At 39.5% G+C, this 17,387-nt stretch overlaps 1 protein-coding gene across 2 annotated transcripts in view; it reads left to right on the forward strand.

Annotated features, from left to right (window-relative positions):
* Nucleotides 1-17,387, forward strand: part of cd2ap (CD2-associated protein) — a 277,447-nt gene that overhangs the window by 54,131 nt on the left and 205,929 nt on the right. For both annotated transcript variants that reach the window (XM_028796811.2, XM_028796810.2), the window contains exon 2: nucleotides 14,272-14,432. In XM_028796811.2, the coding sequence (XP_028652644.1) occupies nucleotides 14,272-14,432 (161 nt within the window). The remainder of the gene's footprint in view (nucleotides 1-14,271; nucleotides 14,433-17,387) is intronic.

A 17,387-nucleotide genomic window follows, 5' to 3' on the forward strand; every position in this document is an offset into this window, starting at 1 on the left:
CTTCCAGCACTACCTCTCAGACAGCATTGGAGTCACAATCACTCCTAACCCATTAACAGCTGTGTTTGGTGTACTTCCGGATGGGCTTACAGTGGAGAAGGACAGACAAAATGTACCCTAAGTTCTTGTCTATAAGCCGGACTCATGTATTAGCCGGAGACCAAAAATCATACGAATTTTTAAAATAAAATCGTATCATAGATAAGCCGGACTCATGGATAAGCCGAACGTACTATAACCTATAACTAATAGAAGGGAGGGAGGTCAGTGGTCTCACTCGCGCCCATTTAATTTCTTTAAGGGGGGAGAGAGTGTGAGATATTGCACTCGCGCCCATTTAATTTCTTTAAGGGGGAGAGAGTGTGAGATATTGCCATCTCTCTCACTCCCCGCATGGCGCGGTTGGAGCGGCCGGAGCGCGTTCTTTCTGCTCTGGGCGTCGCCGAGTCAACACGAGCGCGTAGCGGTCATTTAAATTGTGATTTTATATGTAAGCATATTTAAATATATATCGCGGATTTCTGCGGACAATGGGTCTTTTAATTTCTGGTACATGCTTCCTCAGTTGGTTTGCCCAGTTGATTTCATACAAGGGACGCTTTTGGCAGATGGCTGAGAAGCTACCCGGCTTACTGTTCTCTCTCTCTTGCGCTGACTATCTGTGATCCTGACGTATGGGGATTGAGCAGGGGGGCTGTTTGCACACCTAGACGATACGGACGCTCGTCTAAAAATGCTGAAAGATTATCTTCACGTTGCTATCTTTTGTAAAGCTGATTCCTGAAAAGACATGCTGCACAGTGCTTCGCATACTTAAAAGCTCGAAGGGCACGTATTGATTTTTGACTGAAAAACAAACTCTCCCTCTCCCTCTCTTTGTCTGCTCCTGACGGAGGGGGTGTGAGCTGCCGCCTTCAACAGCTTTGTGCCGCGGTGCTTCGCATACTTAAAAGCCAAACAGACATATTGATTTGTTTGCTTCACTGCTTTGAAGAGGAAGATATGTTTGCATTCTTTTAATTGTGAGACGGAACTGTCATCTCTGTCTTGTCATGGAGCACAGTTTAAACTTTTGAAAAAGAGACAAATGTTTGTTTGCAGTGTTTGAATAACGTTCCTGTCTCTCTACAACCTCCTGTGTTTCTGCGCAAATCTGTGACCCAAGCATGACAATATAAAAATAACCATATAAACATATGGTTTCTACTTCGCGGATATTCTTATTTCGCGGGTGGTTCTGGAACGCAACCCCCGCGATGGATGTATAAGCCGGACTTATGTATAAGCCGATATTCTATTTTTTCATTTTCACAACTTTTTTCCTTAGATAAGCCGCGGCTTATTGACAAGAACTTAGGGTAATTGTCTTTACCTCACTACAAGCACATAGACTTATCTTGCTCAACTGGAAGAATCCCACCCCACATCTTTTAAGTAACTGGTGTTCTATACTATTTGGAATTGGAAAAAATCTAATCCTCACTTAGAGAATCAGTTCAAATCTTTTTTAAAACATGGCAAGATCTAATCAATAACATTTTAGAATGAACATCTATATTGGAGAAAAAGATCATCTTCCTTTCTTGCAACTTTTAAAGATTTGCTCTGGTTGGTGTCTCTCTTTCTCTTGGGTGGAGGCTGAATTTTGGTTTGTTAAATTTGACTTGACTGTATGGAAAGTTACTTGCTTTAAATAACCAATAACTTGGCAAAAGCAACCTCAAGTAGAGCTAAGTATTGGCACTCAAGTCCGGATTTGTTTCCGATTCACAATGCCCCAATTCGATTCAGAATAGGTTTTATCTTGACTGAGTCAGCATATACAGTGGTACCTCTGGTCATGACCATAATTCTTTCCTAAACTCTGGACGTGACCCGATTTTGGTCACGACCCGAACATAATTTCCCCATAAGATTGTATGTAAATACAATTAATCCATTCCAGACCATATGAACTGTGTGTAAATACATATTTTTAAGCACAAAAAGTTAATTATACCATAGAATGCACAGTGTAATAGTAAACTAAATGTAAAAACATTGAATAACACTGAGAAAACCTTGAACAACAGAGAAAACTAACATTGTAAGAGTTCACACTAGACCCTTACGAACTGCTTGCTGCTAGGCTTGGGCGGTAATATGGTATCCCGCGGGATCTAAAAATAGCAACAGTATCAGTTTCAATACCGTCATAAAAACAATGCACTTATATGGGAGACAAGGATTAAATATTAAATATAATTTATTTAATGTCTAAAAATGCATATGCGTGGTTGTTATCACGTGACAGCGTGGAGGAGAAAGAGAGAGGTGGGGAAAGATGGCGAGTCGTGCACCAAGTGACCTGGTCTCGAAAAAAAACACAACTTCTGCAGTTTGGCAGTATCTCGGGTTTCGACCGAACGAGAAGGGAGAGGCGGTAAATACGGACGAGGCAATTTGCAAATTGTGCAACAAAAGGGTGACCGCGAGAGATGGAAATACCTCGAACCTAAGGTCGCATATACGAAACTCACTGCTGCGAGGATGGACCCGAGTTCACTCAGTGCAACAGTTTCAATGCCTCCCGATGCAGGACCAACAACATCTAGGTCCACCGCCAGTATGCAGCCGACGATAATGGGGGCCTTTGGGAAAGCAAGAAAGTACAAAAGGGACAGTGTCCGTTGGAAAACCTGTACTGATGCAGTGACAAAATACTTGGCGAAGGAAATGGTCTCTTTCCACACAGTGGAAAAAAAAGTCCTTTACAGACATGGTAAAGGTCCTAGATGCCCAGTACGAGCTGCCTGGACGGAAATATTTCTTACAATCAGCCGTCCCACATTTATATAGTAAAGTTAGAGACAATGTTCAAGTGCTGCTGTCAGCGGCAGACAGTTATTCCTTAACAACTGACATGTGGTCGTCAGTTAACATGATACCATATATGTCTCTGACTGTCCATACTATTACACCTGACTGGAAACTTGAATCCAAATGCCTCCAAACTACGTATTTTTCTGAGAGTCATACAGCGGACAGTCTTGCTGCTGCGCTCAGAGCTGCACTTCAGGAATGGCAACTTGACGAGAAAAAACTTTCAGCCATAACCACTGACAACGCTGCCAACATTCATGCCGCAATCAGGTCCCTGCATTGGCCGTGGCTATACTGCTTCGGTCACAATTTAAACTTGGCTGTCACAAATGGATTGCATGATCAGAGGCAAAAAACCGAGTGCGCCCTCGGACTATGCCGTAATATTGTCGGGGCCTTTTCACACAGCTGGCAACGTAAGCATGAACTCAACAAGAAGCAAGTGGACTTGGGACTCCCAAAACATAGTCTCATAACGGTAAGCATAAAACGTGCAGAGAGTTCCTCAGGGGCAGTGGCTCAAATATAAAAAAAGGGGCATATATATATATATATATATATATGTATATATATATATATATATATATATATATATATATATATATAATAAAATATATATATAATAAAATATATGCTTTGCATCACATAAATAAATTATATTGAAAAGTAGGCTATATTAAAATAGAAAACCATTTTTTAAATTGTAATTTTTTTCCTGTATTTTTTATCAAATAAATGCAGGCTTGATGCGCATAAGGGACTTATTTAGCCTAAAATAAATGTGCATGCAAATTTGACCAAATGGAATAATATACATTAATGGACTTATTTATTTATGCATTCATTAATATACATTAATGGACTTATTTATTTATGCATTCATTCGTTTATTTAGGCCTATTTATTCATTCATTCGTTTATTTATGCCTATTCATTAATTTGTTTATTTAGGCCTATTCATTCATTTAATCATTTATTCATCATTCATTAATTAATTCATCCATCCATCCGTCGGCAGGACTCGCTGGGGCTCCAAACTGGCAATGGTGGAGTGCATCCTCGAGCAGGCCCAAGCGATCAGACACGTCCTGTCTGATGACAGAAGGAGCAGCCTGTCCCTGACCTGGCAGGACATGGACGTCTTGAAAGCTGTTCACGAAGCACTGAAACCAGTTGGTGACTTCACTGATATTTTGTCAGGAGAAAATTATGTGACCAGTAACTGTATCCTCCCCATACTACAGCTCTGCAGGGACAATGTGTTGGCTAAGTCAGAAAATGACCTCCAGCTAACAAAGTCAATCAAAACTGGAATTCTAACAAAGCTGGAGGCCAAGTATGAATCCAATTCAGTGCGCAAAATATTGCGAAAATGCACTTTCCTCAACCCTCGTTACCGTGGAGGATATGAGACGGATGACAACGCATTGGCTGAGACCAAGGCTGAATTACAGGCTGAGATCGTGAGCTTAGAGGCAGCAGGTCCAGTGGCCATCAGAGTGGAAGAGGGAGAGGCGCAACCTGCACCCTCACGAAAAAAGATGACTCTGGGAAGTATGCTGCAAAAAAAATCTGATGCAATGGCAGGTCCCGTCGGCATCGGCACCGTAGAGGACCGAGTCGGAGCTGAAATAACAGCCTGCTGTTTGGAGCCAGTTACTCAAGGAGACGAGGACCCACTTCTCTGGTGGAAAAATGCTGCCGGGCGTTTTCCCCAGATGTCGCGAGTGGCACGAAATTACCTGTGCGTCTGTGCCACAAGCACACCATCGGAGCGGGTTTTCAGCACCGCAGGTAAAGTTGTCGGTCCACAACGTGCCCTGTTAAAGCCGGACAAAGTAAACATGCTGGTTTTTCTAGCGAAAAATCTTGACTAGATTGATGCCACTTGCCATTCGTTCCTATTCGCACTGTGTTTATTTTTATTTATTTAATTGATTCAGGTATTTTTATTTGGTTTACGTTAAAAACAATATTGGAACGAAGGCTGGAAAGAAGTTTTTGTTTAGGACTACAGTAATCCCTCCTCCATCGTGGGGGTTGCGTTCCAGAGCCACCCGCGAAATAAGAAAATCCGCGAAGTAGAAACCATATGTTTATATAGTTATTTTTATATTGTCATGCTTGGGTCACAGATTTGCGCAGAAACACAGGAGGTTGTAGAGAGACAGGAACGTTATTCAAACACTGCAAACAAACATTTGTCTCTTTTTCAAAAGTTTAAACTGTGCTCCATGACAAGACAGAGATGACAGTTCTGTCTCACAATTAAAAGAATGCAAACATATCTTCCTCTTCAAAGGAGTGCGTGTCAGGAGCAGTGACTGTCACAGAGATAGAGAGAAAAGCAAACAAATCAATAGGGCTGTTTGGCTTAAGTATGCGAAGCACCGCGGCACAAAGCTGTTGAAGGCGGCAGCTCACACCCACTCCGTCAGGAGTAGACAAAGAGAGAGAGAGAGAGAGACAGACAGAGTTTGTTTTTCAAGCACAAATCAATACGTGCCCTTCGAGCTTTTAAGTATGTGAAGCACCGGTGCAGCATGTCGTTTCAGGAAGCAGCTGCACAAAAGATAGCAACGTGAAGATAATCTTTCAGCACTTTTAGACGAGCATCCGTATCGTCTAGGTGTGCGAACAGCCCCCCTGCTCAATCCCCCTACGTCAGGATCAGAGAAAGTCAGCGCAAGAGAAAGAGAAAAGTAAGCTGGGTAGCTTCTCAGCCATCTGCCAATAGCGTCCCTTGTATGAAATCTACTGGGCAAACCAACTGAGGAAGCATGTACCAGAAATTAAAAGACCCATTGTCCGCAGAAACCCGCGAAGCAGCGAAAAATCCGCGATATATATTTAAATATGCTTACATATAAAATCCGCGATGGAGTGAAGCCGTGAAAGACGAAGCGCGATATAGCGAGGGATTACTGTATTGCTTTGCAATACTTTTTATAATATGGATGATGTTTATGTTAATTCAACTCTGGTTGACTGTTGTGGGTCTATTTGCACTTTTTTATAAGCTGCTCTTCTTTGTTATTAAAAGTTGTTCAGGCGGTGTGATTTAATTTAATTGATTTGTGTGCGTGTCTCCGCGCGAAAACTGTTCTGGATGTTTATGTTAATTTAATTCTGTTTGACTGTTGTATTTGCACTTTTTTATAAACTGCTATTTGTTGCTAATAAAAGTTGTTAATATTGTTCTGCATGTTATTTTGTTATTGTTTCAGTATTAGTGTTTGATATTCAGTTTCTGAACGGTTTAGGCACAAGCCAACAGTTTGGTGACGCTATCTGAGCCTTACGTCACATTTTTTTTATTATTCATGGTAATACCGTATACCGAGGTAAAATAGGGAGGAGGTTTGACGGTATCAAAATTTGGATACCGCCCAACCTTACTTGCTGCATACACTTTTTTAATGAGTTTTAAGCACAGGGAAAAAAAATTAAATGCCACTTCTCTTACAAAACTTTTCACACCATCCTCTACTGGCTTTAAATTCCTCACCTTCGCCACTCGAAGAAGGATTTTTTTTCAGCAAATCTCCATGAATCTTTCCTGCTTTCCCGCATATGATCGCCTCGCTTCGTTCATCCACACTAGCAACAGTTTTTCCACCTCTTCCAGCACTTGAGGCCTCTGCTTGGTTAACATTGTAACTCCTTTTGAAACATCAGCTGCTTTGTTAGGCCCTGTATACGCAAACAAAAGAAAATGGGAAACGGAGAATGGGAAATCATTGGCGTGTATGAACGCACGTAGGGAAACTGGCCGCTAGTGTTTTTTGTTCTCCACCAGAGCGTGTGGTCGTGAACAGATGCAAAATTTTGGCAAACTTTTTGATCGTAACCCGATTTGTACGTTTTCTGAAACATTTGTGACCAGAGGATCTACTGTACTGAAAAATTTGAAGTGATGGCCATTTTAGAGATTTCTTAACCATACATAGAGAACATTAATATAATGTATCAAATTTCAGTAGCATTTTATTTAAAGGGTGTCTACATAGTGAGTTCATAACATATGCATAGGCATGGAAGAAGAACATTTAAGAAGAAATACGTGATTAGTAATAGAATTAACATCAGTATTTGGAAGATGTGGAGCAAAATATCATTGAGCTTTAAAAAAAAAACAAAAAAAAAAAAACACATGCACATATCTTTTTCACAGCACTGCACTCATTTAGAATTCACTATAATTTGTGAGGGCTACTTAATTTAATACAATACAATGGCATCTAGCTTATAAAACATCTATATTATCTTGCGAATAATATTATAAAAAAAAATATCAAACATTGCAGCTTAAATAATAAATGTTGTTTAATAACCTTTGTTGGTTTCGACATGTGCAGAGGACAGATGCGGAGTATATTGGGAGAAGTATGCTAAGGATAGAACTGCCAGGCAAGAGAAAAAGAGGAAGGCCTAAGAGAAGGTTTATGGATGTGGTGAGAGAGGACATGCAGGTGATGGGTGTAACAGAACAAGATGCAGAGGACAGAAAGGTATGGAAGAAGATGATCTGCTGTGGCAGCCCCTAACGGGAGCAGCCGAAAGAAGAAATTTAATAACCTTTGTGTGTCATGTATCTCCATTTAGATCCCCTTCAAATAATCTGTTGCCAATTTTATTCTTCTATTGGACATTTAGGATAATCTTGAGTTAGTCAAAATTAAAGATGCAGCGGAAGACTCATGTCTTTCTATAATTTTACAATTTACACGTATCTTTAGTTGGTCAAGTGTAGCAGTCATGTTAATCAGTTTTCAAAAAAGTGTCTTTGCATGTCCTCTTAAGCCATGAAGGAAGCCTTTTAAAATGAGGATCTAAAGTGATACTTTTTGACAGCGGCATTGGATGAATGGAAGTTAAAAAGAAAAAGAACCAGCCATTGTGACTGACAATGTCCCTAATGTGATTTGTGTGGTACAGCTTATGGAGCTACTTTATGTTGGCTGCTTGGCACACCCCTCAATTTGGTATCGCAGGCTACTATGAGAATTCAAACTGGCCACTTGCTTGGCTTGGTGAGGCACATTGCAGTTTTTTCCACCATAGTAGTGCGGTTAGCGATTTGCTTAAAGAGAAGCAATGTTTATTGGACTTACAATCACACAAACTTGATGCGGTCACATGACGGAACAGCACATTGGAAATGCTAAAAAGGTTTTTGGAACCATGGCCAGCCAGCAGTCTCAGTAGCTCTACATATAAGCAGCAAGGTTGCTCTTGGTGTAATGGACATGCAGTATGCTTCTCTGCAACACATCCTTCATGGTGAAGGATGGTGATTTTTTGATGTTCATAAAGCCTGAGTACAATAACTTGTTTGCTTTCTGTTTGGCATAGCATACTGTAGTTACAAAACCTGTATCATTTGTTGAATGCCCTTGTTTTCAACAATGGTGTAATGTCTGTTCTTTACAGAAAAAAAACTGCTATAGATTCTGTTGAATTTTATGCAGTGGGGGCAAATTAAATGGAAGCTTAGAGCTACCTGGCTTTTCCAGTGTAGATTGTTCGGGCTTTACTTATTTGGATGTCGACAGAGATTACATTTATGGGTGACATCTGGATACATGATTTCTCAAATTTGTTGTGTAACAACAATAATTGACTTCTGAGCTGCACAGCTTAAATTTGGCTTTGCTTTTATTCAGTTGTTCTTTACCGATACACCTTTTAACTCTGTAGGAAGTTCACACATCTGATTTATTAAGTGTCTGTCACTACTCAGTGTTGAGGAGAACATACCATTTTATGCAGTTCTCTGCAGCTGGACCCTTCTCATTCTGTGTAAGGTAGTAAAGTGCTTTTTCTGTAGAAAGCCATAACAGATGCATTAGCGACATCTACTGGATTGGACACCAAAAACGAAGATAAGCAAAAATCTACATACTGTATCGTAAATGAGCAGGATATAGAGTTACAAGATTGATCTTGAGACTTTAAGAATTGATAATAAAAACATTTAAATGAGAAATGAATCGGATAATCAATATTTTTACCAAGGAGTTTTCTATAAGCGTCTTTCAGCTTTTGATATCAGCTGGAAGAATGTTATTTTTCTCTCCTTTATTCCGAATTATTTTAGCTATGTGATGTTCAAGGGGTGTCTTTGTTTTGACAGCCCATATCAAACCACCCACTAATCCCCAACAATCCACAGCATTTTAGGCTTTGACTTGGCCATTCCAGAACCCTTCCATTTAATTTTTTTCAACCTTTCCTTGATGGGTTTACTGGTATGTTAAGGGCCATTGTCATGTAATGCCTAACTGTCTACAGCATGGCATCTTCTTGTACCTGGGACACTGGTAGTGATGAAATTGAAGATGAACTTGTGTAATGAAGACACATAAACAACAAGAGTGGTGCATCAAAAAGTGCACTGTGCATGTTACTCAGATGTAAGTGTTAAGTAAGTAAACGTAGTGCAGTGCAGAATCTTCTAACAAATAAGCTAATACATGCTCATTGTGGGAGTCAAAAATCAAAAAAATAGATGGTTAAATTCATACAAGGGCTAAAATCGAGTTTAAAATTAGTTAAATTGGGGCCTTTTCTGTTATCTGAGCCTTAGTACCTTTTTCTCCCTTACCTCCATTCCACTCCACTCCACTCCAACAGCAAGCTCAGTCATCTGTTTAAACAGCTTTTGTCCCAGTTTCATCAGCCATCCACTGCTGAAACATTAAGGTCCAGCTCCACCATCCCACTATCATCGCTTTGGTGTCAGTAGGACGATTCCTCAAAGCCAGTTGGTACCCCTTGTCTCTGAATGCTCAGCAAAAGGTGACCTGCCCCCAAATGTAATTCCTCTCACTCCTTGCAAGGTCATCTCCCAACCGCCATGCCTCCTGTCAACTTCCCCATCTAACACCCCGATCTAATTTATCATCCTTTTCTCCAACTCTCTGCATTGATTCTTTCTCACTTTTTCTTTCATTTTCCAATGCATTCTTTTCTATCCTGGTCAAGAACTGTTTGCATCCCCATTGAGTACAGGTGTGCCAAACAGAGCTCCAACTGAGGACGGCTGCACTAACTGCATGCATGCACTTACTCCCATCTCACCTAAGCTGCACTGTTTTTATGTAAAAACTCTTACACCACAATTGACTCCCTAACACGCTTTACCACATCCCCTCAGAGCTGCCAATCTAACACCCCGATCTAATTTATCATCCTTTTCTCCAACTCTCTGCATTGATTTCTTCTCACTTTTATTTTCATTTTCTAATGCATTCTTTTCTATCCTGGTCAAGAACTGTTTGCATCCCCATTGAGTACACGTGTGCCAAACAGAGCTCCAACTGAGGACTGCTGCACTAACTGCATGCATGCACTTACTCCCCTCTCACCTAATCTGCACTGTTTTTATGTAAAAACTCTTACACCACAATTGACTCCCTAACACGCTTTACCACATCCCCTCAGAGCTGCCAGTTGCATGGGAGGGATACACAGCCAGACCAACATATGCAAACTGGTGCCCACGGTCAGTTGCGTGGCACTTGTGTTCCTGTCGTTAAAACTACATAAAACCACACACTGAAAGACACCCAAGCCCCTCTTTAAAACAAAGGACATAAAAAGAATGAGAAATTTTAAAAATAATCACACTTAAAGTAGTAATCGGTTCACTAAAAGTCCCTTCTTCTTAGTGCACATGGAAATTAGAGGTAGGGTTTCTTATTAGACATTAATATGCGCGTTCAATTTTGAAGTGTACCATTAGGAAAAGATTAGATAATAGACCTTGTGGATATCTAGTGAAATGAATGATCAGTTTGCAAGTTATTATAATAAATAAAGGTAGATTAAGATATCCTGCCTGTTTGCTAGAACCTCAACTACAATGGCTTAAGAATAGTCTTCTGTACTTGCCTTTTCATTAAAGATCACAAGAGCCAACATCTTATCCTGGTTTTTTGTTAGGGAGGAAAATTATGGATTACTGTAGCTGTGTATACAGTCATTGGCTGAGCTTTCAAAGTAGCAACTTCCTTTTAATACATGACATGCCTTACGGAAACAGTAGTATTTCAGCAGGGACATTAAGTTTATTGGATTAACAGAAAATATGCAATATGCATCATAAAATTAGACAGGTGCATAAATTTGGGCACCCCAACAGAGATATTACATCAATACTTAGTTGAGCCTCCTTTTGCAAATATAACAGCCTCTAGACGCCTCCTATTGCCATTGATGAGTGTCTGGATTCTGGATGGAGGTATTTTTGACCATTCTTCCATACAAAATCTCTCCAATTCAGTTAAATTTGATGGCTGCCGTGCATGGACAGCCTGCTTCAAATCATCTCATAGATTTTCGATGATATTCAAGTTAGGGGACTGTGACAGTCATTCCTGAACATTGTACTTCTCCCTGTGCATGAATGCCTTTGTAGATTTCAAATTGTGTTTTGGGTCATTGTCTTATTGGAATATCCAACCCCTGCGTAATTTCAACTTTATGACTGATGCTTGAACATTATCCTGAAGAATTTGTTGATATTGGGTTGAATTCATCAGACCCTCGACTTTAACAAGGGTCCCCGTCCCTGAACTAGCCCCACAGCATGATGGAACCTCCACCAAATTTGACAGTAGGTAGTAGGTGTTTCTCTTGGAATGCGGTGTTCTTCTTCCGCCATGCAAAGTGCTTTTTGTTATGACCAAATAACTCAATTTTTGTCTCATCAGTCCAAAACACTTTGTTCCAGAACGAATCTGGCTTGTCTAAATGAGCATTTGCATACAACAAGCGACTCTGTTTGTGGCGTGAGTGCAGAAAGGGCTTCTTTCTCATCACCCTGCCATACAGATGTTCTTTGTGCAAATTACGCTGAATTGTAGAACGATGTACAAATGCACCATCTACAACAAGATGTTTTTGCAGGTCTTTGGAGGTGATCTGTGGGTTGTCAGTAACCATTCTCACAATCCTGCGCATATACCGTTCCTGTATTTTTCTTGGCCTGCCAGACCTGGGTTTAACAGCTACTGTGCCTTCCATTTCCTGATTCCATTCCTTACAGTTGAAACTGACAGTTTAAACCTCTGAGATAGCTTTTTGTAGCCTTCCCCTAAACCATGATACTGAATACAGTAATCCCTCCTCCATCGCGGGGGTTGCGTTCCAGAACCACCCACGAAATAAGAAAATCCGCGAAGTAGAAACCATATGTTTATATGGTTATTTTTATATTGTCATGCTTGGGTCACAGATTTGCGCAGAAACACAGGAGGTTGTAGAGAGACAGGAACGTTATTCAAACACTGCAAACAAACATTTGTCTCTTTTTCAAAAGTTTAAACTGTGCTCCATGACAAGACAGAGATGACAGTTCCGTCTCACGATTAAAAGAATGCAAACTATATCTTCCTCTTCAAAGGAGTGCGCGTCATGTCAGAGAGATAGAGAAAAGCAAACAAATCAATAGGGCTGTTTGGCTTTTAAGTATGCTAAGCAACGCGGCACAAAGCTGTTGAAGGCGGCAGCTCACACCCCCTCCATCAGGAACAGAGAGAGAGAGAAAAACAAACAACCAAAAATCAATACGTGCCCTTCGAGCTTTTAAGTATGCAAAGCACCGTGCAGCATGTCGCTTCAGGAAGCAGCTGCACAGAAGGTAGCAATGTGAAGATAATCTTTCAGCATTTTTAGACGAGCGTCCGTATCGTCTAGGTGTGCGAACAGCCCCCCTGCTCAATCCCCCTAGGTCAGGATCAGAGAAAGTCAGCGCAAGAGAGAGAGAGAGAAAAGTAAGTTGGGTAGCTTCTCAGCCATCTGCCAATAACATCCCTTGTATGAAATCAACTGGGCAAACCAACTGAGGAAGCATGTACCAGAAATTAAAAGACCCATTGTCCTCAGAAATCCGCGAACCAGCAAAAAATCCGCGATATATATTTAAATATGCTTACATATAAAATCCACGATGGAGTGAAGCCGCGAAGCGCGATATAGCGAGTGATTACTGTAATCTTTGTTTTCAGATCTTTTGAGAGTTGCTTTGAGTATCCCATGCTGTCACTCTTCAGAGGAGAGTCAAAGGGAAGCACAACTTGCAATTGACCACCTTAAATACCTTTTCTCATGATTGGACACAACTGTCTATGTAGTTCAAGGCTTAACAAGCTAATCCAACCAATTTGGTGTTGCAAGTAATCAGTATTGAGCAGTTACATGCATTCAAATCAGCAAAATTACAAAGGTACCCACATTTTTGCACAGCCAGTTTTTCACATTTGATTTAATTTCATACAACTAAATACTGCTTCACTAAAAAGCTTTGTTCGGAAAACAAAGTACTCAGATGTTCCTAGGAAATGAAAGATATACAGTGATCCCTCGCTATATCGCGCTTCGCCTTTTGCGGCTTCACTCCATCGTGGATTTTATATGTAAGCTAAAATATAAAGTGCAATATAAATAAAATTTATTATTATTATTATTATTATTTAAATATATATCGCGGATTTTTCGCTGCTTCGCGGGTTTCTGCGGACAATGGGTCTTTTAATTTCTGGTACATGCTTCCTCAGTTGGTTTGCCCAGTTGATTTCATACAAGGGACGCTATTGGCAGATGGCTGAGAAGCTACCCAACTTACTTTCTCTCTCTCTCTCTCTCTCTCTTGCGCTGACGTAGGGGGGTGTGAGCAGGGGGGCTGTTTGCACACCTAGACGATAGGGACGTTGCTACCTTCTGTGTGCAGCTGCTTCCTGAAGGACATGCTGCACGGTGCTTCGCATACTTAAAAGCTCAAAGGGCACGTATTGATTTTTGACTTTGTTTTTCTCTGGCTCTCTCTCTCTCTCTCGCTCTCTTTCTCTGCTCCTGACGGAGGGGGTGTGAGCTGCCGCCTTCAACAGCTTTGTGCCGCGGTGCTTCGCATACTTAAAAGCAAACAGCCCTATTGATTTGTTTGCTTTCCTCTGTCTTTCTGACAGACTCTGTTCCTGACGGGCACTCCTTTGAAGAGGAAAATAGGTTTGCATTCTTTTAATTGTGAGACGAAACTGTCATCTCTGTCTTGTCATGGAGCACAGTTTAAACTTTTGAAAAAGAGACAAATGTTTGTTTGCAGTGTGTGAATAACGTTCCTGTCTCTCTACAACCTCCAGTGTTTCTGCGCAAATCTGTGACCCAAGCATGACAATATAAAAATAACCATATAAACATATGGTTTCTACTTCGCGAATTTTCTTATTTCGCGGGTGGCTCTGGAACGCAACCCCCGCGATGGAGGAGGGATTACTGTACCACTGTTATCTTTTTTGTTGAAAGTAGATTATTATGCAGGCTGAGAGGGGTTCCCAAACTTTTTCATATGACTGTATTTAATCTTTAAAAATAAAGTATATATAATAAAATATTTCTTTTTTGTAGTTGAAGTTGTAGTGGAATTTGAATACAAGGCCCACCATGAAGATGAGCTAACAATCCATGTGGGAGATGTAATAAAAAATGTTAAACGCTTGGAGGAAGAAGGATGGATGGAAGGTGATTTAAATGGCAGAAGGGGCATGTTTCCAGACAACTTTGTTAAGGTAAGTTTATTTTTGTTTAATATTTAAACCAGGAAAACCAGACTAACGCCACTATATCCCATTGAGAGTGAAGGTCTGTGTACAGCAATTTAGTTATTTAAAATTTGACTTTTAAAAATGCTGTGAAATTATCATTTGAAATTTTGAATTGTGGGACTTTTTCAGTGTTAAATGTTTTACTAAAATGTTTATTTTTTCCTTGCTATGCTTTTAACAGTGAAATCAATATCAAGTAAAATAAAGTCTTGTAACCTTTAGATAATCATGTACTATAGGTAGGGTATGGGGGTCTTAGTGGGAGCAAATAAGTAATGTACATTGAAATTTGCCAAGGCCTTGCTAATAAAAAATGGATAACGATAACATTATTTTCAAGAATGCTATGCCATGTTTAAGATCAAGCATAGATTATGTCAGTATATGTTGTAAATAAGAGCTGTAACTCTGTTACAGTTGAAAATATTGGAAGTTGTGTATTTTTCAGAAGCATTCATATAAATTACAATCATGAACTGAATGAAAAATAGACACAGTTACTAATTCTATTATCCAGCAATAATTCTACAGTACACAAACTAAACTGTTAGGAATTGTAATATTGAAATTGAATCACTTTAAATAATTTTGAAGAAAAGTTTTGAAAATTTCATTATGGATAAATGAGTGTGTTTTGTGGTAGAACAAAAACAAACATGTTGCACAATTCAGCTATAGAAAGGTTTTAAAATTATAATAATTGCCAGACATGCAGCATTATTTCATGTGCTCATTGCTTAAGGACTATATTTCTTGTAAAAAGTTGCCCTGAAATTAAAATGTTACAGCATTAGTGACATTTGGTGTCCCCAGCAATTTGTATGTGCTGATTATTTGATTAGGAGAGTTTTGTTTGTGTTAGTGTTTTAATGTTGAAAATCGGTTTTGATTAATGAAATGCACAACTGCTACTTGGTCATTGAAAAAGCAATTGTCAATTACTAATTATGCAGAAGGGAAGACCTGTTGATTGGAAATTAGAGTGTGAAATAAATATTACTGGATGCATTTGAAAGGAATTTCATCAGTATGTTAACTCTGGCTTTTTTTGTAATCTTTATCTAAAAAATGCACATCAACGTTAGGTAAATTCACAAGCTCATTCATGTAAGATGATAAGATGTTTTTAAAGCTATTCTATCTATTTTTTCATGTGAGAGCACTTAAAAGATAAATTATTGTTTAAAAATAACGGTATAACAAACTTTGTTTACTTGTAATATTGTAATATTTGGAAACAGACTGCCCTTTTAATAGGGTGATTCAGATAATTTGCGATTGATAATAATTAAAATACTGTGCTTAATAAGTCTGGGCGCTTCAGGAAGTTCACAGAAATATTTGTTACAGATGGTTGTTTTATGTCTTCCAGATTATGTGTTAATTTAAGGGAGTGAATATTGGATTTCCAAACCTTTCTTTTTCAAAATTTGAAACAGGAAGGTATTGAATGTCTTTAAAAAAGGAAGATAACATAGTAATATGCCACTTTCTAGTTAAAAAAAATTAGATATTTGAAGGCATATAGCCCTGTCCTTGATTAACGAAGTATGACAGAGAGGTTTGTAATGATCAATCACATCATGTGTAGGTTGAACTGAAGTGATTAACTGTTATATAGAGGGAGTAAAACCATGCTAAAAAAATGAAGATGTGGTAGATGTGGCAGTTTAACACTCAAAACTTATACCCTAGAAAAAGTGGTCATAGCAACAGGAGATTTAAAGGGGTCATCCTGAATCATAAAGGTCTCCCTTAATCAGAAATTTTATGGCAGATTTGTGTTTTCAGATGTGCTGTTCTAGCTCTTCCGCAAAAGCAAAAATGAATGGCCAAATTTGGGGACTGGAAAACCTATTGCTTGGCTGCAGAAACTAAGGACAGCAAATTAGAAATACATCAAGCTTATCTTTGGCACGCAGAAGTGATTTTCATGAAAGAGTTGCAACCAAAAAGCCATTCGTCAAAGATAGAAATGAAGCCAAACAACTTGCTTCTGCACAAAACACGCAGAAAAAACCCAGAGAAAAACACCTTTTGTGAGCTTTCAGGAATTTCTTCATAAATTCCCACACTATTAAGGGTAATGATAGCAGCATTTAACCCATAACCCATGCAGGTGGTGCATTTGTAGCGCTGCTATTGAGCAAGAAGGAGACCATAGATTCACGCCCTGGATACTCCTAGAATGGGGAGCAATTTGAGTAGTAAGAAAAGCACTAGAAACATGTAAAGAATTACTATTGTTGTTATTTATTACAATGCAACACATTGTTGTGTGTCTAGACGTGGTTGCAGTAGTCTGATACTGTGATGACCTGTCAAATAAGATACACAGGTGCAACTTCTCCAGGGGAATCTTCAAAATGCTGACTGGCTTTTTATTTGGTGTGCTGGGGTACCACTAAAACTCCTTGTCTGGAGTTAAAAAGAAAGTATGGCACATTTGGTGAACATGCAAAGCTCAGTGGTTAGCAAGCCCTGTTTTTTGCTTTTGACTACCTGCACTCTTAGATGAATTTTGGATGTCATCTTGGTTATCCATTCCTCCCTGTTCTCCTTCTGGCATGAATTACCAAGCACTCAAAGCACTCTTTTATACAAGCAATAAATGAGTGGATCCCCTTACAGCATTGAGCATTATGCAGTACTCTTACACAAATTGGGGATTGGGTTGAGTGGTTAATCAAGCACCTTGAATCACCAACGCATATACAAGACACGAAAAAGGGGGTGTGTTGGGGAGGGGTGATTTTGTATGGGTATCAAGAACTTTAAAGTACCAAAATATAAATGACAGCCTTGTTGACCCGTGGAGTTTGGTGAGTAGTGTTTGCATTGTCAAAGTGTGAAATGCAAGATAAAAGCTGTGTGGGAAGGGGAGTGAGCAGTGGGATAACAGCATCAAGGCAGCAAGTG

The sequence above is a fragment of the Erpetoichthys calabaricus genome, chromosome 3, assembly GCF_900747795.2.
Source record: "Erpetoichthys calabaricus chromosome 3, fErpCal1.3, whole genome shotgun sequence".
NCBI lineage: Eukaryota > Metazoa > Chordata > Cladistia > Polypteriformes > Polypteridae > Erpetoichthys > Erpetoichthys calabaricus.